General features: G+C 46.5%; 1 protein-coding gene across 8 annotated transcripts in view; it reads right to left on the reverse strand.

Moving 5' to 3' along the window:
* Positions 1 to 24,437, reverse strand: part of PLA2G4E (phospholipase A2 group IVE) — a 58,947-nt gene extending 34,510 nt beyond the window's left edge. For 2 of the 8 annotated variants that reach the window (XM_025473090.3, XM_049104251.1), the window contains exons 1-2: positions 24,226 to 24,437; positions 22,659 to 22,945 (exon numbers count right to left, since the gene is read on the reverse strand). In XM_025473090.3, coding sequence (XP_025328875.1) covers positions 22,659 to 22,922 — 264 coding nt within the window. In that variant the 5' untranslated portion in view covers positions 22,923 to 22,945; positions 24,226 to 24,437. Of the gene's footprint in view, positions 1 to 1,446; positions 1,569 to 22,658; positions 23,261 to 24,128 lie in introns of those variants that run through there. The other 6 variants (XM_049104250.1, XM_049104252.1, XM_035708758.2 and 3 more) reach the window with 5 other exon arrangements.
* Between the last annotated feature and the right edge of the window lie 232 nt (positions 24,438 to 24,669).

The following is a 24,669-nucleotide window of genomic DNA, read 5'->3' on the forward strand; positions in this document are numbered from 1 at the left end:
ACAGCATGCAGGACCTTCACAGTTCTCAGGTTAGCCCAGCCAGGATTTGGGAAAGCCTTCCCTCTTTAGCTTATCAAGGTCATGGCTCAGAGATGCCCTTCTGGGCATCTGGGGGAATGGGGAGGTGGTATGCTCCCTCCTAATTCCACTTAGTCCCACAGCTTCATACCCAGGAGCTGTGGACAGGGACCTCGTGGAAGGCAGGGAGGTCAGGGCTCCCAAAGTTAGAGGGAGAAGAAAAAATAATTGCCTGAATCCTTGGTGAGGAAAGGGTCAAGTGCAAGTGTCCCCAGCTCTCCCTCCTGGAAGGCCAAGTGGAGAGAGGGTGTGCCCAGCCTCTGCCTATCTCAGGGCAGCTTAGAGGATGCTCCTGCTCCACCCAACTGATCTCTATCTCGGCCTGATGGCTGGCTCACTCAGGGGCCTGGTGAGGTGACTTCGCCTGCTCGGCTGCCCAGCTGGGTACACTGGGAGTTTCCTGCCTGAGCTATCGCCCGAGGCCCTACAACCGGCTTTTCTGGCCCACATATTAAAGCGATTTTGTGAAATCGAGGGTGAGATCTGAACACAGGGCTGACTAGGCCCGAATGCATGGATGAAACCCAATCGGTGGTATCTGGGGGACCCTTTCCTGTGCCAGGCAGAGGTGCCCCCACCCTGCTCCCCTCTGCCTGTCAGGCCCTCCAGAAGGTAGATGGGGCCTTAGCCTAAACCCCTCTTAGTGTGCATCCTTCCCTTCCCTTACCATCTACCCCACTGCCAAGGACACAGACTCAGTACCCACACCCCTCAGTGGAATCCATTAAATTCAATTTAGTTCACACACTTAGTATCAACTGTATACATGCTACTAAGAAAGGAAATTCGAGGCCTGAAGTTGCTGATAGTCCAGGTGATGGTGGGTGGGGGTGGGTGGGACAAATGCATTCAACCCCTCAGAGGCTGAGGTCCAAGTCTCCTATGGTAACGGGGGCATCCTAGAAGAAGCAATACAAATCCTTCACATTTGTAAACATCCGTGGTCTACAGAGCTGTGTCACATAGCTAATAACTGGCTAGGGGGCCCAGAAAATAGGAGGTGGATTTGGCTGGGAGGCAAAAGAGTAGATCTGGGAAGACTTCATGGAGGAGGTAGCACCTGACTTGGGTCTTAGAGGACAGCTAGGATTTCAAAAGCTAATGAGAGGTGGGAAAGGTATGCTAGGAGGAAGGAATAGCATGAGCAAAAGCAGGGAGGCCAGAAAGCAGGGTATGCTCAGCTATGCAAGTACTCTGGTGTCAGAGTAGTAAGGTGTGGAAGGAGATGTGGGGGTGGAATGTGGGATACAGGGAATGGTGGAAGTTGGGCAGAGAGGAGGGACGCTTTGTGAAGGAACAAATCTGGCAAGATACATTAGGGCCCAATAGTTGTGACCCTCAAAGTCCAAGCTTTAAATTTGAACTTACTCTGTAGGCAATGAAGAGCCATAGATGGTTTCTGAGCATGAGAGCGATGCAATCAGAGCTGAACTTTACGAAGGCAACACTATTGCTATTGTGGGCAGCCCAACCCACAGCACTACAGTGCCCTGAAAGTGAGGGATGAAGGGATGGTGAGTTCTGGGGCACCTCCTCACTGGGGTTCCCTCTTGTCTTTCCCCTCCCTCCACTCCTTTATCTTTGCCTATCAAATAGGCCCAGGGCAAGCCCCAAACTCCAGAGCATTCCCTAAAGCCTGGTACTTGATCCTCTTTTCACTGAAGAAGCCCAGCCACGCCCCTCTCCATCCATCCAAGGTAATGCATGGAAAAATCTAGGTCTCCAACCCTTGTATTTCCTCGTCCATAAATGCCTTGAGAGCAGGGCCTCATTTTTAGCTGAATGGAATCAAACTGAATAGGAGGCTCACAGGAGGTGAACTGGAGTGCCTTCCTCTGCACCCTCTGCATAGCTTCTGACCCAGGTGGGAGCTGGTGCAGTGGCAAACTGAGTGGACCAACCTCCCAGCAGGCACTTACTTACTGCCCACTGTGTCCCCAGCTCTGCACTCATTGCTCAGGGCCGTCTAGAAGGAAACAACGAAGAATATATGATCTAGTGAGGGGAGAAGAGGGAGCTGAACTCAGGGGTAACCAGTCCAGTGTGGGGCAGGAGGGGAAGAGGACTCCGTGGGGATGGTGGGAAGTGTGCTGGGAAGGTAATGAGTGCCAGTCCCTGTGACTGGGGAAGGAGCGCATAAACCTCCTCTTCTCATCTAACAGGCCTCTAAGGAACATACAATTTAAGCTAAAACTTAAGCTCTTGTTAAACAGCTGATGCTCCAAGCCAGGTTCCCTTTCTCCCCTTGTCCCAGAGTCACTTTGGGTGGAAATTCCAAAGCTGCTGCTGCACAAAGTGGAAGGGACTATGCTCCTTCCCATCCCACCCCTCTCCTCCTTGATGAGCAGGGAGCCTGAGATCTCCACAGAGCCCTCAACCTGTGTCCTTGGAGGGCTCTGCCTGTGGCGGAGGCTGGGGCCTTGTTCACCGATTCCCATTGACCAGGGTGACCTGGACTTGCCTCTCACCAGCAGCCCCCTTGGCCTCAGGTAACCCAGCACTGAAAAGTACATTTGTTCTAGTGGTTCAACTGACAGCATTCCCCCGAGAATTCAGCAAGGATAAATTCCTCCCCTTTCTTCTTTCAAGATGCCTCTGGTATCTATGCCCATCCTGTCAGTGGCATCTGTCTCTTGGCCTCCTCTGACTCCCAGGGATTCCTCCCCCACACACCTGGCTGGCCAGTGAACTTTGTAACCACCCCTCCAACCTGCCGTTCTCCTGCTCAAATGCATCCGATGCTTAGCCATCCTTTGCCAACAAATTCCTTAAAGCAAGTAACAGTCCTATGTGTATGTGGCATTTTAGTATATGATAAAGGAAATCTTTCAAATAGGGATGAAAGGGTGGACTATTCATTATTGGAAAAGCTAGCTTGCCACTGGAATAAAATTGTTAGCTCCTAACTTGATAACTACACAAATTCCAGACAGGTTAAATACCTAACGATTAAAATAAAACTAGAGAAGATTTAAAATAAGATATTGGAGAATATTAATTTAATATAATATTGGGATGAAGAGAATCTTACTAAATAAGCCAATAAGGATATATCACCAGATTTGAAATACAGAAACATAAAATTTCAGTAAAGCAAAAGATGCCACAAGCACACTGCTACATGCAAAATACATCTTAAATTTCCTCCTCTTAATAAATATCCATGGGTAACAAGCTCACCCTTAAAAAAATAATGGTAAAGAGGAGAGTCTTGCCCTACCAGATTCTGAGATAAACTATAAAGCTACACTTAAACAAACAATATGCTGTTGGGGCAAGAACTGGACCAATGGGATAGAATTGAGGGATCAGAGACATGCCCTATATTTAAGAAAACTGAATCAATGATAAAGTCGGCACCACAAATCAATAGGGAAAGAATAGGTATTTAACAGATGATATGGACATGAGTGGCTCAGCAAATAGAACAAATTAAACAGTATCCCCACTTAATTCCATATTTTTGAAAAATGGGCTGTAAATGGGATCAACATCTGAGATGCAAAACTATAAAGTTAATAGAAGACAACATAAGAGAATCTATTTTTGATCTGGGGGTAGGAAGGATTTCTTTAAGATTTTATTTATTTATTCATGAGAGACACACAAAGAGAGGCAGAGACACAGGCAGAGGGAAAAGCAGGCTCCCTGTGGGGAGTCTGATGCAGGACTCGATCCCAAGATCCCAGGATCATGACCTGAGCCAAAGGCAGATGCTCAACCACTGAGCCACCCAGGTGCCCCTAAAATAAGGATTAAAACATGGAGAGGAGAAGTAAGTGGCTTAGGTCACCATGGTAAGTGACAGGTTTGGGAGGCAAGTCAGTCTGACCTCAGAACTTCTGGCTCTAAAAATACATGCATCAGGAGATGTGTGTTAGTATGTCCAGATGTGTAAGAACCTCTGGCCAACAAGCTAGACATGATTCCATTAGGATGATGAGGAAATACAAAATAAGCATAAACATGACAAGAAAGCACCCTCATCCCAATGTAGGTAATCCTTATATTCTTAGTGTTGGCAGTAGATCTGGCTCACAAATATGTTCCATTCTTCCCCTTTATAGCAAGATGTTTATTATTTTCCAGCTCCTGACTCTCTCCCACAGAGCGAGACTGGCTGGAGACTTTTGCACACTGCGTTCACTCTTTGTCCCTGGTCACGTCAGTGAGAATGACGTGGCCATTGTCTCAAACTTGACTGAACACAGTAGGGTTAAGGGTTGAGGGTCTAGACTTTAAAGTTTCATAGACCTGGATTTGAATGTGGCTTCTGCTACTTATTGGTTGCATGAACTTGGCTCAATTTATCCCTATACACTTGAAGATGGGAGAACTTGAGTTTCTCCATCTGCAAAATGGAAAGCATAAGGATTTCAACCTCATGGGTTGGTTACAGAGACTAAAGGAGATAATGCGCTCAGCACATGGCTGATCTTCAGTTAGCACTGGTTTCACCAAAGAGGTGTGATGCGCAGGATTATCAGAGACACCTAGACATCATTCCTGCCCAAGGAGCTCCCTCCCGTTTTATTGGGTGAGACAGGAAGGTCACTCAAGTGGTCTCAGGATGATCCTGTCACATCTGAGGAGAGGTGTGAAAAATATGCCATTCAGAAAACACAGCCGCCCAGGGCCTGGGAGGTCAGAAGAGGCTGCCTGGCATAGGAAGAACTTGCACTTGCCTTTGAAGGGTAGAGCCTGATGAATAAAGCAGGAAGGGGCATTTGTCTCAGGTGCGAAAACATGAGCAAGGGTACGAAGACTCAGAAAGGAGATGACAGGAAGTCCTGGGTATCAAGTTTAAGAATCATGGTTTTTGTTGGCAGTTTGAGAAAGATAGCAAATCCCCCTCCTAGGGGTAGAACGGGTGACCATCCTCACTGTGTAGTGTGGGTGAGCTGGAAGGCAGGTGTGCCACCATTATTAGCTTAGTATGGACCCTCAGGGGAGGCCAGGGTCTACAAAAGGCCTCTGATATACCTCTTCCTCTTCACCTGTGAAGAATGCTCTGGGTCTTGTCTCATCCACATGCCCTAGTGGCTCCAGTGCCTGCAGATGGCTTCAGATCCTCTAGCTGTCACTCTGGACCTAAGGGACTGGGGCTTGGGAAAGATAAAGATCTGCTCATCTGTGGAGGGAGAGGAGGACTCCAAGCAGGCCTGTAAGTATCAGAGGAAGGTGGCGGGAGGTGGGGTTGTAGGTTCTGTTCATTTCATTGCCTTCAGTCTGCCCTGCCAGGCCAGAGCTGAGTCCTGTCCATCTGTGGTTAGGTAGGGGTTAAGTCTACACGGGCAGACACTGCCTTTCCCTATGGCTGCTTTACAGGGTTGGGAGGGCCTCTTGAATGCCAGGCTGGATATTGATGGAGGCCACACTGGGTAAAAGTCACCTGGCCATTGGAGCCTATATGGCCCTGGGTACCTGCAACAGATGACATTACATTGGGGGAGAACATTCGCTCTGCACTGGGCTCTGATTCTGGAAAGACAGATTCTGAACAGACATTGCTTGCAAAGGAAGGGACTTTGTGATTAGGAACTATGCTCTCCTGAGAACCAAAGATTTACCAAGGAATTAAAAAAAAATGATGATAAAAACCACAATGAAATATCACCTCACAACTGTCAGATTGGCTGTTACCAAAAAGACAAAAGATAACAAGTGTTGGTGAGGATGTGGAAAAAAGGGAACCCTCATATATTGTTGTTGGAAATGTAAATTGGTGCAGCCACTGTGGAAAACAGTAAGGAGGTTTCTCAAAAAATTAAAAATAAAATTACCATATGATTTAGTAATACCACTACTGAGTATTTATCTAAAGAAAATGAAAACACTGGTCAGAAGGGATACATGAACCCCTATATTCATGGCAGCATTATTGACAATAGCCAAGATATGGAATCAACGTCAGTGTCCATCCATAGATGAATGGATAAAGAAGAGGTACTGTGTATATGTATATGTATACGTATGTGTGTGTATATATAATGGAATATTACTCAGCCATAAAAAGGAATGTTCATTTGCAACAACATAGATGGATCTAGAAGGCATTACACTAAATAAAGTAAGTCAAACAGAGAAAGACAAATCCACATGATTTACTTATATGTGGAAACTGACACACAAAAGAACAACAACAATAACAATAACAACAAAAAAAAACAGGAACAGACTCAAATACAGGAAACAAACTGTTGGTTACCAGAGGAGGGTTTAGGGGTTGTGTGTGTACTAGGTAAAGGGGTTAAAAGCTTCCAGTTATAAAATAAATAAGCCATGGGAATGTAATATACAGCTTAGAAAATCATCGATAATATTATAATAACTGTGTATGGTGACAGACTAGACTTATCATGGGGATCATTTCATAATGTATTAAAAACATATCACTATGGTGTAAGCCTGAAACTAATAGTATGTATGTCAATTACATTTTGGGGCACCTGGGTGGCTGAGTCAGTTAGACCTCCGACTCTCAGGTCATGATCTCAGGGTAGTGAGATCCAGCCTGGCACCAAGCTCCATGCTTAGCAGAATCTGCTTCTCTCTCTCTCTCTCTCTCTCAAATAGATAAACACGGCTTTTTAAAAATTGCATTTCAATAATTAAACCAAAGGATGAACTGTGACCATTTCAAGCAATGTCATTTTATTTTATTTTATTTATTTTTTAAGATTTTTATTTATTTATTTGACACACAGAGAGTGAGAGAGCACAAGTAGGGGGAGTAGCAGGTAGAGGGAGAGGGAGAAGCAGTCTCCCCATCGAGCAGGGAGCCCAACGTGGGGCTTCATCCCGGGACTCTGGGATTATGCCCTGAGCTGAAGGCAGCCACGTAACCGACTGAGCTACCCAGGTACCCCAAAGCAATGTCATTTTAAGTGATCATTTAGTTTTAGGTTTTTGTCCCTGTGATCCCTACAGTCCACTCTTCCCTCAAACTGGCCCCTGGCCTCCACTGCCCCAAGGAAGATGGCCATCTTCAAAATACAAAGAGAAACAGAAGTTAAAACGTGGCTTTGAAACTTCTCTAGGCCTGTTTTCCTGTAAATAACAGACGTGGAAAAATACCTGGGTAGTCGGTTATCGTAGGGTATGTGCTGACCTCTGCCACCCAGTAGCGATGGCTTACTAGTCGGAGACTCTGGATATCCCAAGCGCAGCCACCCTGCTTCCCGTTGACATCTGGGAGACATCTGGGGCCTCATAGCACTATCCTTTGCCCACCGCAGAGCAGAAGAGAGAGGCCTGCCCAGACTCATGCAAGCTATGCAAGGCTGTCCGAGGGGCCCTGGGAATGAATTGGGCTGGGGTCTGAGGGAGACGGTGGTGCTGTGTGGGTTGATGGCAGGTACCATGCAGCTGGGCTCGGGGAGGGAGGCTGAGGGCTCAGCTCAGTGGATGCCATGTGATTGGGCGCTAGCAGGCGGCCCGGCCCAGAAGAATGATTGTGCTTTTGGTAAAGTGACCGTTTGGTGAACTGACTTATTTTCTTACTTTAAAAGTCAACTTTTAGGGGATCCCTGGGTGGTGCAGTGGTTTGGCGCCTGCCTTTGGCCCAGGGCGCCATCCTGGAGACCTGGGATCGAATCCCACGTCGGGCTCCCGGTGCATGGAGCCTGCTTCTCCCTCTGCCTGTGTCTCTGCCTCTCTCTCTCTCTCTCTCTCTGTGTGACTATCATAAATAAAAAAAAATAATTTAAAAAAATCAACTTTTAGAAGTATAACTTAGTATAATAAAATACACCCATTTGATGAGTTTTGACAAACATATTTAGTTGTGTAACCACCTCCACAATCAAGATGTAGATCATTTCCATCCCTCTCTCTTTTTTCTTTTTTTTTCATTTCCATCCCTCTCAAATGTTGCCTCATAGCCCTTTGTGGTTAATCCTTTGCCTTTCCCCGGGGCCCTGGATGTGCTCACTGTCACTGTAGATTAGAGGTGTCTTTCCTGGAATTCCAGATAAATGGGTCATGGTGTTTAGTCTTTTGTGTCTGACTTCTTTTGTGTAATACCAGATTTTTGAGATCTATCCATGTCTCTGTATTGAGCTTGTTTTTGTTTGTTGCTGTGTAGTATTCCATCGTAAAAGTGTTACATTTTGTCCATTCATCAGTTCAGGGAAGAAAGCTGTTTCCAATTTTTAGCACTTAGGAATAAAGATGCCATAAACACTCGCACTCAGGTTTTTGTGCCACCCAGGTGCGCCTGGTGCTCTTTTACTTGAATTTGGTTCTAGGCAGGTTCTAGCAGAGGAACATAATTTCCCATTGGTTGCATCTGGTTCAAGCCCCTGAGCCAAGGTTCTGCAGTCACTTCCTGAGAGCTGCTCCCCAGCATGTCTCAAGGCAGAGGAGATGAAGGCTGGGGTGGTACTGGCCTGCGAGGTCTGTGAGCAGCAGATGCCTTCATATCAAGCCTTGGGTTTGACAGAGCCCAGCAGAGCTGAGGAATGCCTTGGCTCCTTATTGGTTTCAAGGTCAGTGCCCATTCATGTTCAGGAAGGCACTGTGGTGTGCTGGGCAGAGCTCGGGCCTGGAAGCCATGAGTCGTGGGCTCCAGTTCCAACTCTGCAGGATGGGCCTCACTTTCCCCTTCTGTACAATGCAAGGCTGGACTAGGTGAGTCCAGAATCCCAGGAACAGGGCCTGGCATCTGTATTTTTTCATCATCTCAGGTAAGTGTGAGACACAGTTACAGCAAGACCACAGAACTGGGAATCCTCTGAGTCTTTTACTGCTGTGCCTTCAGGCATCTGGCCTGCCATACTGCCCACTGAGGCCTCACTATGCTGGGGCATCAGCTCAGAATGAAAATAAATGGTGGATTCTGCAGGTCCTTCTGAATAAGATACAACAGACACACCAAATTGTAAAAATGGTGTGTCTGATGCCAGAAAAGAGGAACAGCCAAAGTATGGCCACGGAGGAGTTCAAAGTGACTAAAAATTGACTGACATTTGGTGAGTGATGGGAGACCTTATGAGGAGGGCATGGACGGGGGGGGGGGGGGGGCGGCGGTGCTGGGGCAGTGGGGATGGTGAGTGAAAACAGAGGTTATCGCCTATACCCAGCAGGATCCAGAGCTGGTGATTCTCTTACCAACTCCATACCCAGTTGTGTGTGTGTGAGCATATGAGTGTGTGTGTGCAGGTTCAAGAGGTGGAGGCACATGTGCTCTTTGGGGGGGTGGGGGCATCCCTGAGCGCTCACTGGAGAATACGGTCCTGTTGTGCCACTGGATTAGTGTCATCAGCCCCAGGGAGTCCTGGAATGTGACCCTAAAGACTCATTTCCGGGACACCTGGGTGGCTTGGGGTTGAGCATCTGCCTTTGGCTCAGGCCATGATCCTGGAGATCCAGACCGAGTCCCACATCGGGCTCCCTGCATGGAGCCTGCTTCTCCCTCTGCCTGTGTCTCTGCCTCTCTCTCTCTCTCTCTCTCTCCCCCCCCCCCCCGTCTGTCATGAATAAATAAATAAAATCTTAAACAAATAAAAAATATCAATTTCCAACTGTCCCCATGAGCCTCAGCCCTGCTTGCTCTGCCAGACTCAGGGTTCATATAAGCCTTGTAGCTGGTTCAGGCAAAATACACTGAGGGGTTTTTTTAGTGATATTTGGTTGATTTTTGCATAGCAATCAAGATTTGAGCTAAAGAATTTGCACCCAGGGTAGCCCGGGTGGCTCAGCGTTTTAGCGCCACCTTCAGCCCAGGGCGTGATCCTGGAGACCGGGGATCGAGTCCCGCATCAGGCTCCTTGCATGGAGCCTGCTTCTCCCTCTGCCTGTGTCTCTGCCTCTCTCTCTCTCTCTCTCTCTCTCTCTGTGTCTCTCATGAATAAATAAATAAATAAGAGAGAGAGAGAATTTGTACCGAGGAAGTGGTGAGTGGCTCAGGTAACTGACACGGCAGTGACTTCTGGGAGGCCCACTTCCCCCTGGCTGCTTGCCCTCCTCTGCCCCCGCCCAGCCTCCATACAAGCTCTGGCTGGTTGGTGGCAGCACTTGGGCCTGGAGAGCAGAGGGGAGCTGCCAGGAGCATGCACTGAGGCCAAGGGCATTCTGGGCAGTGGGGCGGGTAGGGCCGGCACTTGGGGCTGACTCTGCAGTTGGGTTGCTATAATCTAGGCTGTGCCTGGGCGAGCCTGAAGATATGGGACCCAAGCACAGCAAGCAGAAGGGGCACTTGGGTCTGTGAGAAGCATAGAGGTGTGGGAGCCCTCTCCCTGCCTGCCTCCTGTGGCTAGCTGGGCCCTCCAGCTCTGTCCAGAGCCGGCCCTGGAGGGGGCAGGGTTCAGGCCTCGTGTCCCGAGTGTGTGGGAGCTGACAGCATCACAGCCATCTTCTGCCAAGTGCAGGTGACACCTCTGTCCTCCCTCTGTGTACATGCCTTTGTAGCGGTGCAGTGGATGGGAGTAGGGGCACCCCTTTCTGGTGATGTCCTCTTTCTAGTGATGCAAATCCTCAGAGAGAAGGACTCTGGGCTCCAAGAGTGCCAACCAGGCCCCTGTTGTACCTGGCGTGGAGCCCTTAGCTCCCGTTTGCTGCAAACAATAACTAAAGACTCATTTAGGGTATACAAACAGTGCAGTTGGCCAAAGAATGAAGGGTTTCCTGGGGCAAGGGACTTTCAGTGCTAAAACAGAATCCTGGGCCAAGTGGGATGATTGACTACATTATTACAAACTCTTCTTGAAAAAAAAATTTTTTTTAAAGATTTATTTATCCATTTGAGAGAGAGAGAGAGAGAGAGAGAGAGAGAGCATGTGCCTGAGAACATGTGGGGAGGAACAGAGAGAGAGGGAGAAACTTCAGCACTTGCCTCACTGAGCTTTGAGCTGAGCCCCCAAACCTGACAGGGGGCTTGTCGTAGGGCTGGGTCCCACGATCCAAGATCATGACCTGAGCCAACACCAAGAATTGGAAGCTCAACTGACTGCGCCTCCCAAGGGCCCCTTGAAAATATTTTTTAAAGCAGAGACATACTTGGCATGCTAGACCTGCAATTTGTAATTATTCGTACTTATGGGTATTTATAATTACTCCTAGGCTTTATAATTATTTGAAATGAAATAACTTGATTGTATTATGATTTTATTTTGGAATATATGAACAACAAATCTATATGGAACAATTTCATACATTCAAGTCAATTCTGAGGTTAGGGGGTGAATTGAGTGTATGGGATCCTGGTATGTGGATATAATGACCCCCAGAATCCTTTTCCCCTTCCTCTAAAAGAGAGCGCTTGGGATCCTATGGAGCTGTCAATCATGGGGGATCTTCCTCCTTCCTCAGAGGTGGGCCCCTGGTCAACCAGGCTAGTCAGCATTCCTATCTGCTTAGATTTAGTGGTTGGTTCATGAACAATTAGATCTTTTCCTGCTTTTTCTTTTTAGGATTATATGAGAGGAGGGGAAAATCAGTGAGAGGGAGAGACACTATTCTTTTCTCTAGATTATGAACTCTAAGGAAGATGTAAGCTTTGAGTTATCACCACATGAAGGGCTTGCTTAGCATAAGAAACTAGGCTGATATAGAAAAAAGCAAAGTTAAGAGACAGGGACAAAAAGAAAGTTCTGAGGATGCGGTCTGGACCACTAGATCCTGCTATGCCCAAAGCCCATATATTTCTTGGACTTATCAATTACATGAGATGATAAAGGCAACCCCTGACCAACACACCTTATGCTTTCTTGAATCCAGTTTCCATTAATCTGCCACTTGTGGTTGAAGGGGTTTTGACTAATACACCAGGCCACCACCTCTGTGGCAGGATTCTATTTGGGGGTCTCCAGTGGGGAAAGGGGAGGGGAGGACTACCCAAGGTTGGGTCCTCTTCTGTCTCCTGAATTGCATCCCTTATGTCTTTAGATTAGGAAAACCATATCTCCTAGGAAACATCTAGGATGGGAGGTACATGTCTGTGCTTTTATCTTCAGGGGTCTCTTTTTGGGGGTAATGAAGCAAGAGCTCTTCCAAGTTCTTTCTCTCATTTTCTCCCACTCCTCCCCATGTTTTCAAGGATCTATTGAGATCTCTTATTGGTCCTTGACTCTGGAAGTCAACCCTATAATACATCTACCTCCCACTCACATGCCTATTGCCTTTATGACATCCTAGCATAGATAAAGCCTTTCCTAGTCATGGGAGGACCGACCATTGCCTTCGTCATTCCATTTTAACACCGGGTAAACTGGGATGGAGAAAGAGCATTGGTTAGTGTCCCTGCCCAGAGCTGGGGTAGAGGAGCCTCACTCTTTCTTCCGTCTGGGAGTGGAAAGAGGCAGCCATCCTTTCCCAGTGAGTAAGGCTGAGTTGAGGGAAGGGGAAGGCAGGCAAGACAGGGCTGGCACAGAGATAATGCATAGGAAGAAGCAGATGGCAACAAAACCACAGGAAACAGAAATCACAGCCTAAGCAAGTCAGGATAAGAATTCACAATGAGCTCAACACTTGACCTTCAGGATGACCTTCTAACCTAGAGACATCTAGTTGGGAAAGGATGGGAGGAGGGAGGAAAACATTGCTGTCCTGCCCATATTAAAGACTCCCAGCAAAGCACATCTTCCTGGCTTAGCTTCTAATTTGAATTCCTCTTTTTCTAAAATTTTTTATTTTATTTTTATGTAAATTTACTTAATTAACATATAGTGTATTATTAATTTTAGAGGTAGAGTTCAGTGTTTTATTAGTTGCATTTAACACCTAGTGCTCATTACATCACCTGCCCTCCTTAATACCCATCACCCAGTTACCCCACCCCCCATTCACCTCCTCTCCAGCAACCCTCAGTTTGTTTCAGAGTCTCCCTCTCTGATTATCTTATTTTTCCCTCTGATTTCTTCTTTTAAAAAAAGAATTAAGCTATTTTATGACATACAAAATGTATAGAGAATAATAAAGTAAACATCCATAAACTTTTTACCCAGAGTAAAAATAAAACAGTGGTAACAGAGTTAAGTCCTCTTGTGTGCCCCTCACATGGTCATTTTCCCTCCCCTGGGGGTAACCACAACCCTGCATTTCTAGCCATCATTTGGAGGCATCTCTTTATTCCTTTCCTAAATATGTCTTTATTTCTAAGCTCCATTTTGTATGACTTCACATGTTTTAAATTTTATGTAAGAGGTATCACATAAAGGATGTGTATTCTACAGTAAACTTGGTTTTCCCCCCACTAGATATTATGTTTATATAATCTGCTAATGTTGATAAATATAGAACTGGCTCATTCATTTTCAGAGCTGTAAAGTATACCACAGTTTATCTATATAGTTTTGTGTGGTAGACATTTAAGTTGTGTCTAAATTTTTGCTATTACTATATTTCATCAATTCTAAGGCATGCTTTTTTCACATTTAAAAATCTCTGAATTAAGAAATCCTTATTGGGGCGCCTGGATGGCTCAGTGGCTGAGCGTCTGTCTTCAGCTCAGGTCGTGATCCCGCAGTCTTAGGATTGAGTCCCACACCAGGCTCCCTGCGGGGAACCTACTTCTCCCTCTGCCAATGCCTCTGTCTCTCTCTCTGTGTCTCTCATGAATATATAAATAAAATCTTTTAAAAATAAAAAATAAAAAGTTTCTCTAGTGATTCTGATGTTCAACAACGTCAGGATCATTGGAATATGCAATAAGCCTGTAAAATATTATTACTACTACTAATAATGTAAATTATAACAACAAAGTGATGCTATTTTTCATCTATCAGATTGGCAAGGATGAGAAGTTGATAAGGCTTCACGTTGGTCAGGGTGTGGGGAAGACTCTAGGAGACTTTGTTGATAAAATGCAAATCGGCACAAACTTTTTGGAGGGCAATTTGGTAATCTTTATTTAAAATTTGCATGAACTTACATCCAGCAATTCTATTTCTAGGAATTGACTGTACATAAACTCTTCTACAAATCTTCAAAGATGTTCGATGTAGCATTGTTCCTGTAACTGCTTTTCATTTTTGTTGTTTATTTAGGTTAACAGGGGCTATGGCTTAGAAGTCTTTGATAAACAGAGGTAGCAGTCATCTGCTTCTTAATACATCCATGACATTTGGGCCTTGGGCATTGCTGAGTAGAGTTGGGTAGCACCCTCTCAGGAATCCAGTTTGCCTCCATAAATTTGTATAGGAGCGGAGAAGCCTTATGGTAGAAAAAGGAGGTAGAGATCCTGACCCCTTCACACTAGGGATTCAAATTATTGAAATGTATATGATGAACTGAAGAGACTCAAGACACCCACTGAGGTCAGGTGGCAGGGAAGGACAATGGGAGTAGTCCCAGGGAGGAAATGCCCATAAAGATGAGAGAAGTTTGGACTGGTGTCTGAGACTCAGTATTAGGGCTTAGTTTATTGGATTCTAAGGTATAGGAATATTGCTAAAACTTCTTTGCTTACCTTGCTACCATGGGTCTCTCTAGGGGGGAGCTAATTCCCGGCATATATGGGTTGACAGTAACCCAGTAACTTTTCTGGGGGATTCTCCTCATTAATCCTGACCACGCAGGCACATTCCTTCACCTGGGGAAATCAGCAGAGATTCTTCTGTAGAGAATGCTAGAGTCAGTGGAAAAGTGATAGGGGATCTGCCTCATGGACAAGGACAGCAGCCTGGGAATTCTCTGAGTTGCCTGGAGAAAAATCATGGGGAAATACTGAAATCTCTGCCAACTTGGCAAAGAGGAGAGAGGAATTATTGTAATTTGGAGATTAATGACAGGTTTTCTAGGCTTTAAGGTATAATACTCATAGCATCAAAAATTGGTGGATATGATCACACTTAGATGATGTGATGATAATTATAGCCATTGATTAAAACCTTTTTTTTCTAATGGCAAAGGAAAACGATTACTATTTGCTGATTGGTAAAAAACTTTTCCAATATGAGCTCAATATTGCATGTATATATAAATAAAACTGATTTCTATGTATATATGTGCCTAGAAGAAAAGAACTGAAAGGAAATATATTAAGGGTTCAAGAAGTTATCTCTGAATGATAAGATTATTGTGAATGTTTATTTTCTTTATTATCCTTAAAATTTTTTCTAGTATTGAGATGCCTGGGTGGCTCAGTGGTTGAGCATCTGCCTTCCGCTCAGTTCATGATCCTGGGGTCCTGGGATCGAGTCCTATGTCAGGACTCTCCTGCAGGAAGCCTGCTTCTCCCTCTGTCTTTGCCTCTCTTTCTGTGTCTCTTATGAATAAATAAATAAAATCAATAAAATCTTTAAAAAAAAGTTTTCTAGTATCAATCCTGAAAATATCTTACATGTTCTTGACAGAAAACCAATTTTTTTAAAAAGTAGAATTACTGGGACACCTGGGTGGCTCAGTGGTTGAGCCTCTGCCTTCGGCTCAGGGTATGATCCTGAGGTCCCAGGATCGAGTCCAAAATCAGGCTCTCTGCGCCTGATAAATAAATAAATAAATACGTACATACATACATACATAAATACATATCACTGAAAATAAATAAATTGATTTTATTTATTTATTCATGAGAGACACAGTGAGAGAGGCAGAGACACAGACAGAGGGAGAAGCAGGCTCTGCACAGGGAGCCAATGCGGGACTCGATCCCCAGACCAGGATCACACCCTGAGCCGAAGGCAGACATCCCAAAAAAAAAAAAAAAAAAAAGGGATCCCTGGGTGGCGCAGCGGTTTAGCGCCTGCCTTTGGCCCGGGGCGCGATCCTGGAGACCCGGGATCGAATCCCACGTCGGGCTCCCGGTGCATGGAGCCTGCTTCTCCCTCTGCCTAAGTCTCTGCCTCTCTCTCTCTCTCTCTCTCTCTGTGTGACTATCATAAATAAATAAAAAACAAAAAAACTTTAAAAAAAAAAAAAAAAAGTAGAATTACTATATGTTAAATAAGTAGATAAAGTGGTTGTGCGTTAAATAACTTATTATATGTTAAGTAAATAAAGAGACAGGGAAGGAAAACTACTGGATTTCATGCGAACTACGTGCTGTCATCATACCAGATGTTTACATGTTAATTGTAAAGAGTACACAGGTGTATTCCTTTGTGCCTCTTCCCTGAGAGCAGCAGGAAGCATTGAGCAAGGACAGGGTCAGAGAGGAATTTTTCTTCAAGTGCTCAGAGTCCTCTCCTCCTCCCACCAGGCAGCTGGCCTACTGCTCAGCATCTGGATCTTCCTCTTTTCCCCAGCTGGAACACCCACAAGGGGACAAGGCAGGGAGCCAAGCCACAGCTCCTTGAAAACTTGACTGGAGTACACTGCGGAGTCTAGGATAGCAGAGTCTTGAAACTGCCAAGTATGGAAACTAACTCAGAGTATGTAAAGGCCTGTTGGGTCCAGAAGAGGATTAGACTGATGTGTGTCACAGCCGGCAGTGGAAATGGGCCTTTATGGGTGGGTAGATTTGACCTCAGTGTAAGAAGAACTTGGTCATATGGGAGGTATTAAATTTTCATTACTGGAATTATGCAAGGGGTACCTGCCTGGGGGCCACAGAAGAGATTCCTCTACTACACAGAAGGTTGCTCTAAAATCTAGCTCATCTGCTTCAGCTTTGAGATTCTGTTACTCTGTACCCATCCAGGCCCTTGATCCAGGAGACAGTTCAATAATCCCTTCAGCTGCTTGAAACGCCTATGAGAGGCCTTCTGAAGATCAGGCCAACCTTTGTCACCTAACACATAAGCAACACTCGTGATGGGAATTTCACCAGGCAGGGAGGAGAGGGTGGGACACAGCCAGCCTGGCCTGGTTGTAGACATATTAGGAGAAGGTGGGCCTTTGGGCCCCCATAAGTCAGGTTCTGTAGATGGCCATCTGCCCTCCCTTTCTTAGATCTAGCCCTAGCACTCCCCTTACAGGGCGGCTTTGACAGAAATAAGGAACTCTTGTTCACACAGGTGGCTCTCACCTGCCCGGTGACACACCCTCATAAGTGGCAGGTACTTATGGGGACCCACAGCACAGAGATGGAAGATACCCAAAAACAAAACAAAAAAACAACAACAACCACAAACCAAAGAGGCCACTGACAAAACACAGCAACAACAAAATTTCAGACTAGCTGGAGACAACACCCACACAGACAAACGTAGAGAAAAGATTAAGAGTTTTGGAGTCAGAGAGGCCTGAATTCATATCTTGCCAGTGACACTTACATTGGGTAAGTGTAGCTGGGTAGCTTTAGGCAATTACTTTATCTCTCCGAGACTCATTTCCCTAATCTGTAAAATGGGGTTAATAGTATCTATTTCATAGGATTATTGTAAAGATACACACACACACATACACACATATGCATACATGAGTGGCACACAGAGTCTGGCATATAATAAACCTATTAATATATTGTAGCTATTGCTATTTTTAATGTTTCTGCTTGGAGACAAATAAATTGGGAAGAACTAACAGCAAAGAACCTAAAAGTCAGTTTGAGTAAGAGAAGTCAAGGAAAGCTTTGTTTATTAATGACAATGACCTATGAACCCCTATTAGTGCTAGATGCTATGTTATACTGTAGGTTCTGGGCATCAAAACAGACGTGGCACCTGCTCTTGTGGAGCAGTGAAGTACAGTTGCTAGGCAATGAACAAATAAGTGATAAGAAATTTCTAATAATAAATTCTGATAGTCTAATCAAGGAAAAGCACAGGGTACTATTAAAGATACTAGGCTAAATAAATAAACAAACAAACTAGCAGAGGGTACATAATTTCAACTGGGGGAGGGATCAGGGATGAGTTCTTGGAGGAAGGGGGAGGAATCAGGGATGACCCTTGGAGGAAGCAGCCTTTAAAAAGCTAAACCTAAAGAAAGATCAGAGTTAGCCCCACAAGGTGCCCAGAGGTGGTAAAAGCTGGTGCATTTAGGAGCGGAACAGGTGTGTCTGGGACATGGTATGTAGGTGAGAGGTGAGAAATGCCTGGGAAGGTGGGTAGTTGGTTGAATCACATGAGGCCTTGAAGACTTGGTAAGGATTGAGTATTTATCTTAAGGGACTGGATGCCATTAACGGATGTTAAGCAGAGAAGCGACATGAACAAGATCACTGGCTACTGTGTAGAGAATGGAGGGGACAAGACTGCAGGTGGGAAGGGGAGTTGCAGTGGGTCAGATGGGAAATGGTGAACTGGGCCAGCAAGAGGGGCAGAGATGGAGAGAAGTGGTGGGATTCGAGAGGGATTTCAGGACAGAACCTACACAGTAGGAAGACGGATTGGATATGAAGGGCAGGGTGGCAATGTCCAGTGGGTTTCAGTCACCTGGCAGGGAAAGGTATAGCCATAGGGGTGGTTCTGAAAGGAAGTCCACCACCTAGTGAAGTGCAGGTAGGTGGGGAGAGACTGGGAAACTGAGGCTTGAGCTGGGCCTGAAAGGAGAAGCCGCAGGAGGATGGAAGTGTTCTCTGGGAGGGGAAGCAGCAGAATCCAGGAGAAGAGGTGGGAATGAGCTTGCCTCATGCCATGTAGGCGGCACCGAGGGAGCCAGCCCTGCCAGGAGAGAAGAAGGGCACCGGGCCACAGGGTGTGTGACAGGAGTAGGGAAGTGCCAGGGGCAGGGCCTGATTTCGACAGGCCTCTGGAGCCAACTGGAGATATCAGCCTTGATGTCAGAGATAAAATGGGAGCCTGTGGGCTCTTGCCAGCAGCCAGCCAGCCAGCCAGCCAACGGCCCATCTCTCAACGTTCCAGGTCTGTGACAGACAAGACATGAACAAGTGGCACAAAGCTTGTGCTTTTAACTAACAACCTGCTCCTATAATAGTACAGGACACTTATAAAGTCTCTGGGCTCTCAGGACAACCACCTCCTTGGCTTCTTACAGCTTTATGGGCTATTCTTTCTCAGTCTCCTTTGATGGCTCTTTTGCCTCCATCAAGGATCCAGACGGTAGGGAGCAGGAGGGCACAGATTTATGCCTCTTCTCTTCTGTCTCTTCATCCCATCCTTTGGAGATGGATCCCATCCAGCTCTATGGCTTTAAAAACCACCTATACTCTGCTTTATGTATTCAAACAGATTATCTCCCTATCCTAGCTCCTTAGTTCCAGACTTGTATTTTTCAACTGCCCATCTAACATCTCTACTTAGGTATATATCAGGCATCTCAAATTTAAAATGTCCAAGGTAGACACCTCCAGTCCCCTCCACCCTGACCCATTTCTACCTTGGTGTTTCCCAGCCAAGTAAGGGTCCTCCCACGTATTAAGGCAAAACCTAGGGCATCACTGATTTCTCATTCCACATCCAAGCAACAATAAGCCTGTAAGCCCTACCTCCAGAAAAATCCAGAATCTGTCCACTTCTGCTGTCCACCATGACCACCCCAATTAAGCCCCTGCTGTTTCCTCCTGGACTACAGTAAAAACCTCCTCACTTGTCTCACTTGTCCCCTCTCATCTGCCAGCCAGCCCACTCTCCACAGACCTGCCGAAGTGATCTGTGTAAAACACAAATCAGATAAAGCCAATCCTCAGATTAAAACTCTCCACTGGCTCACTACTGCTTCAGAACAACACAAAAGCTGCCTCTGTATCATCGGGCCAGCATAAGCAAGTGTCTGACCTCTGCTTCTACCACCAGCTCCTTCATCTCTTTCCCTGCTGTCTCCTCTGCAGACACACTGGCTTTCTCTCTGTTTCCAGAACAGTTCAGCCTTATGCCCTCCTCAGGTTCTTTGCACTTAGAGTTTGCTCTCTCTGGAACGTTTTCTCATTAGTCTTCTCATCATTCAGGTCTTGGTTCAAATGTTACCATCCTATTAATGGTCTCTTCCCTGCTGCCAGTCCCTCACAATCACATATTTTATTCTGTTATCTGTGACACAGAAATAGTCATCTATTTACTTATTGTCTGTCTCCCCCATTAGAATATAAGTTCGAAGAGAGCTAGATCTTGTCTGACCTGCTCAGTGCTTTATTTCCTACTGCTAGAACAATACGAGAAACACAGTGGGAGCTCAATAAATATTTGTTCAATGAATGAATAAATGCTCTAGATGTGGTTCTTAGTCTTCTTGAGATGAGAGTTATGTAACAAGCCACAGGAAGAGTTACCTAAGAATGCAGTGCAGGAAATGGGGACTCTGAAAACTGATTTACAGCTAATCTAATAAACCGATTTTGGCTGAAGTATTGCTCGATGACAATATGCTACCCAGTAATGCTGGCCTCTAATGGGACCCTAGAAAGACAAAGGCATAATTCACATGGTAGTCCTGGAGGGAAACACTTCAAGGACCAAAACAGAGGGCAGATGAGGAGCTATTTGAAGACTGGTGGGTCTTTCTGGTTCCCTCTAAATTTATCATGTAAGTCATCAAGGATTTCTTTGTCACCAAATGCACAAACAACCTCCCCAATCATACATGCCTCATCATACATATACTCCCTAACATTAAACCCCCTCTTGCAGAGCTGTGTTACTTCTTATCTTGTTCAGATAGTTCAGAAGGCCTTAGGGAATGGCCAACTGACCAGTTTCTGAGAGATTGCACAGAAGTTTGCAAAAATAAAGCACCTTTAAAAACTCGTTTCACCATAAATCTTAATAAATTATAGTATAGGCACACAGTGAAATACTTTTTAGGCATTGAAGTGATAATTGGGAAATTTAAGTATCAACCTAAAAATTATTTGACTATAATTTTAGGTTAAGAAAAAAGCCCAGGACATAGGTCTGGTATAAATATTATAAGCACTACTATGTCAACATTATCCAAGAAGAAAAAAAGACTATAAGAGACAGTTGTTGTATTAAGTGATTATGATGGATTTTTCCTTTATGTTTCCAAACACTTTCTGAAATTATTTTATATATACAAAAATGAAAATATTAAGATTAAATACAATGTCTTTGTGTGGTTGGTTCTTTCGCAGGCCTTACTATTCTTCCCTCAAGCAGCTAGAACAAGAGGAGGTGCCATGAGTGCAGCCTCATTCCTGAACCATGTCAGGCATGGGGATGACGAGAGCAGAAAGGAACAAAGAATCATAAAGTCGCTAATGGTCAAATTGTTCCAACTTCATAGGCTCCAAGTACTCTGCTAAGCATGTTATTTACTCTGCATAATTTTTTCCCCTTAGGTGAAGAAACTCAAGTCTCAAGAGCTTAAGGAGCTGGTCTAAGGTCACAGGGCTGGCAAAGGACAGCGAAAGGTATCAAACCCCAGTCTGACTCCACAGCCCATGCTCTACACCACACCAATGAGGACAGCATTCTCACAAATATTGAACCATTATGTGTTGATGGCTTTTGTAACCTTTTGGACAGCCACCTGTAAGTGTGAGTCCCCAGGAGGTTTCTGATACCAGCGGAGGCAGAGGCAGGCCCTGATTTCTCTGTCAGGGCAAGAGCTGGGCGTATCTCCTCCCACTGCAGCATATTAGCAGGGGTAGTCTATTGGACCAGAGACTTCTGGAAAGGAGGTAGAGTCAGGAAGAGGTAGGGGAAGAAAGCCTGCTCACTGAGATTTGGGAGATTACAGGAAGAATGAGAGAGTGTGGGGCAGGGAGGCTGAGGGAAGCACGGGGGTGGGACCCTTGATCACTCTTCACTTCCAACTCTGACAGGAGTCCCTAGCAGGGATCCTGGTGATTCTATGGGGCAGTCAGCCCCGTCAAGAGCTAGAGTTGTGTCTTTGGGAGGATTGGTCATTCTCCCATAGCCCTCAGGTGCCTTGTGGTGGTAGATGCTGGTTGACAACCACAGCTATGAAGTGGGACCTACTAGGGTCAGGCAAGGTGAACCTATGGTCAAGGCCCAGGATAGACCCACCAATCCAGGGCCAGACAGAGGGGTCCATAGGAGGCAAAGGGACCATGGCCAGTGCTCCCTATGAGCGAGGCCCAGGCCCACAGAAGGAAGAGGCTTACCCCTGCAGAAATCAGCCTGGCACCACTGCCGAGCCCATAGCTGCCAGAGGGACACAGGAACATTACTTCCTCTCCAATTGTAGGGCACCTACAAGCTCACACATGCCCCCAAAGTAGAAGCATGGGTAGATCCGGATCTGCTGATAATTACCTAAAGACACTATTCAGTTTTTGTAGCCCACTAAATTACCCATGGAATTTACTTATTCAAGACTTTCTCTTCACTGACCAATAGGTGCAGTTCCTGAGGGAGGCTGGTTCGGTGCATTCCCCCAGCACTTATACCCCTGCCCCACCACTACGCTAGATTGCACGGTTTCAGCAGCTCTGTGTGCCAGACACCCTGCTAGGTCCTGTCCACTCTTCTCAGTATTGTATTAATAGCAATAGCTTCCAACTCAGGTCTTCCACGGACTAGCTGGGTGACCTTAAACCCTCTGAGCCTCAGTCTTCTCAACAAACAGAGATGCTAATCCCTCCGCAGCAGAGTGTCAGGCACTTAGAATGCCCTTGGCAACAGGGTCACTGGGTCAAGGAGACAGGTAAGGACAGGTGATGGGGCTAAGAGTGAAGGGATTCCTCTGGGAAAGGAAGAATGAACAAAAACACAACCTTTTAGCTCTACAGCGATGCAGGTGATCTTATTCTAAATCAGCAAAGTGGGGGCAAAATTTAAGGGGTAGGAGCCCTCTCCCCAGAAATGCAGACGTACCTGAGAGCCCCAAAGGGCCATCGGAAGCAGAGGTGGGAGATTAGGAGTCTCCAGGTCCTGTGTATGCTCAAACTCACTGACATTTCTTTCTGACCTGCCTTCTTCTTCTGCCTCTTGTGGGCTCTGTGGAATGAACGCATCAGTTCCCAGGCCAGGACAGCCTCCCGAGCTCTGGAGAGTCATTCTGGCTGTGTCCCCTCTCTGGGGCTCAGGACAGCCCTTGTGGAGCTGAGGCTGGTCCTTCACAGTGAGGCATCTGGACATCCTCGGGAAATTTCAAGGGAGTTCTGCAAAAATGTGGAACAATGCCATTGGATTCCTCCAGGAAAAGAAATAAGCCTGATGAATTATTAAGGAGGTGATAGAAGTCAGGGCTTAGCTAAAGGAGTCCCATATCTCTGAATATTTCAAACAATCTGGACCTATTTTGGTGAAGAAAACATTCTTGTGCTGTGTGAAAAGTAAGCAGGGAGCTAGAATTACGCTCACCCAGGATGGCTCCGGGTTCAGGGAGGCCTGCCTGCATTTCTGAGCTGGATCCAGGCTCAGAGATAGCTCCTCATGGCTCAGCAGCTATTTTTAATGTTGTGACACTCAATATGTCAGACACCAAGGAGGGAGGGCCGGAGGAGGCAGGCCTGGAGGTGAGGTGGCTGAGGCTGTCCAGGCCGCTGATGGAGATGAAGCCACTCTCTGGCTCTTAGCTGACACCCCCACATCCCTCCATTGAGCCCTGAAAATAAATACCTGGCCTGCCATTCAGGTGATGAGGGGACCATGGGCCAGAAGAGAATTTAATAATTTGCTCTCTCATTTGAGCTCTTTTTTTTAGTTTAATAGATGCTGGCAGCTGAGAGAGCATGCGTCACAGCTTCATGGTAAAAATTAAAACGCTCAACTAAAAACAAAACCCAAACACTCCGTGTGTCCTGTTGTCGAGGGTTTTAAAATGTCCATTCAAAGGGCACGTGGGTGGCTCAGTGATTGAGCATCTGCCTTCAGCTCAGGTCATGATCCGGGGGTCCCAGGATCGAGTCCCACATGAAGCTCCCCCCAAGGAGCCTGCTTCTCCCTCTATGTCTCTGCCTCTCTTTCTGTGTCTCTCATGAATAAATAAAATCTAAACAAAAAAATTGTTTTAAATGTCCACTCAAATGTGCATCTTTCTAGTTTCTCTTGGTGTCGGCTCTGGGGGAACCAGCATCCTCCCTAGGTGGGGGCGCCCCGTGTGTTTTAAGTCTCTTTTCCCCGAGGCTGTGGTTTTCCAGGGGGCACGGTCTCCCGCCCACCGGCCCACGCGGCAGAAGGTCGCGCGCGGAAAGCAGGTTCCTCCGCCTGCGCTGGGGAGCCCGCGCCCTCCCCGCGCCCTCCCCGCGCCCCCGCGCCCCGCAGGGGGGTGTTAGGCCGAAGGCAACCGAGAGGAAGCAGGTCACAGAAAAGCTCGCTGCCCCCCACCCCCGTTTGACGTACCTCCACAAAGGTGACCCCACCTGTCCATCAGCGGGGACAGCACCGACCCTCAGCGGCCCAGAGGAAGTCTCACGGCGAACTGACTACGTGGCCTTACCTTCCATTAGTCCCCCGGCGTCTGTGTGCCCGCCGGGTGCCACCCTAGCAATGCAAGGTCCTCGTCCTTTGTCTTGTCGCTTCTCTAGAAATGTGCTGCTCGCGGCGCCTGGGTGGCTCTGGCGGTGCAGCCTCTGCCTCCGGCTCGGGTCCTGGTCTCAGGGTCCCAGGACCCAGCCCCGCCTCGGGCTCCCCGCTCCTCCGGGCGCCGGCTTCCCCTCCCCCCGCCCCTTCCCCCTCTGCCTGCCCCAGCTCGCGCCCTTGCTTGTGGCTCTCTCTCAAATGCATAAATAAAAACTCTTTTTTTTTTTAATTTTTATTTATTTATGATAGTCACAGAGAGAGAGAGGGGCAGAGACACAGGCAGAGGGAGAAGCAGGCTCCATGCACCGGGAGCCCGACGTGGGATTCGATCCCGGGTCTCCAGGATCGCGCCCTGGGCCAA

Source organism: Canis lupus, chromosome 30 (assembly GCF_003254725.2).
Source record: "Canis lupus dingo isolate Sandy chromosome 30, ASM325472v2, whole genome shotgun sequence".
NCBI lineage: Eukaryota > Metazoa > Chordata > Mammalia > Carnivora > Canidae > Canis > Canis lupus.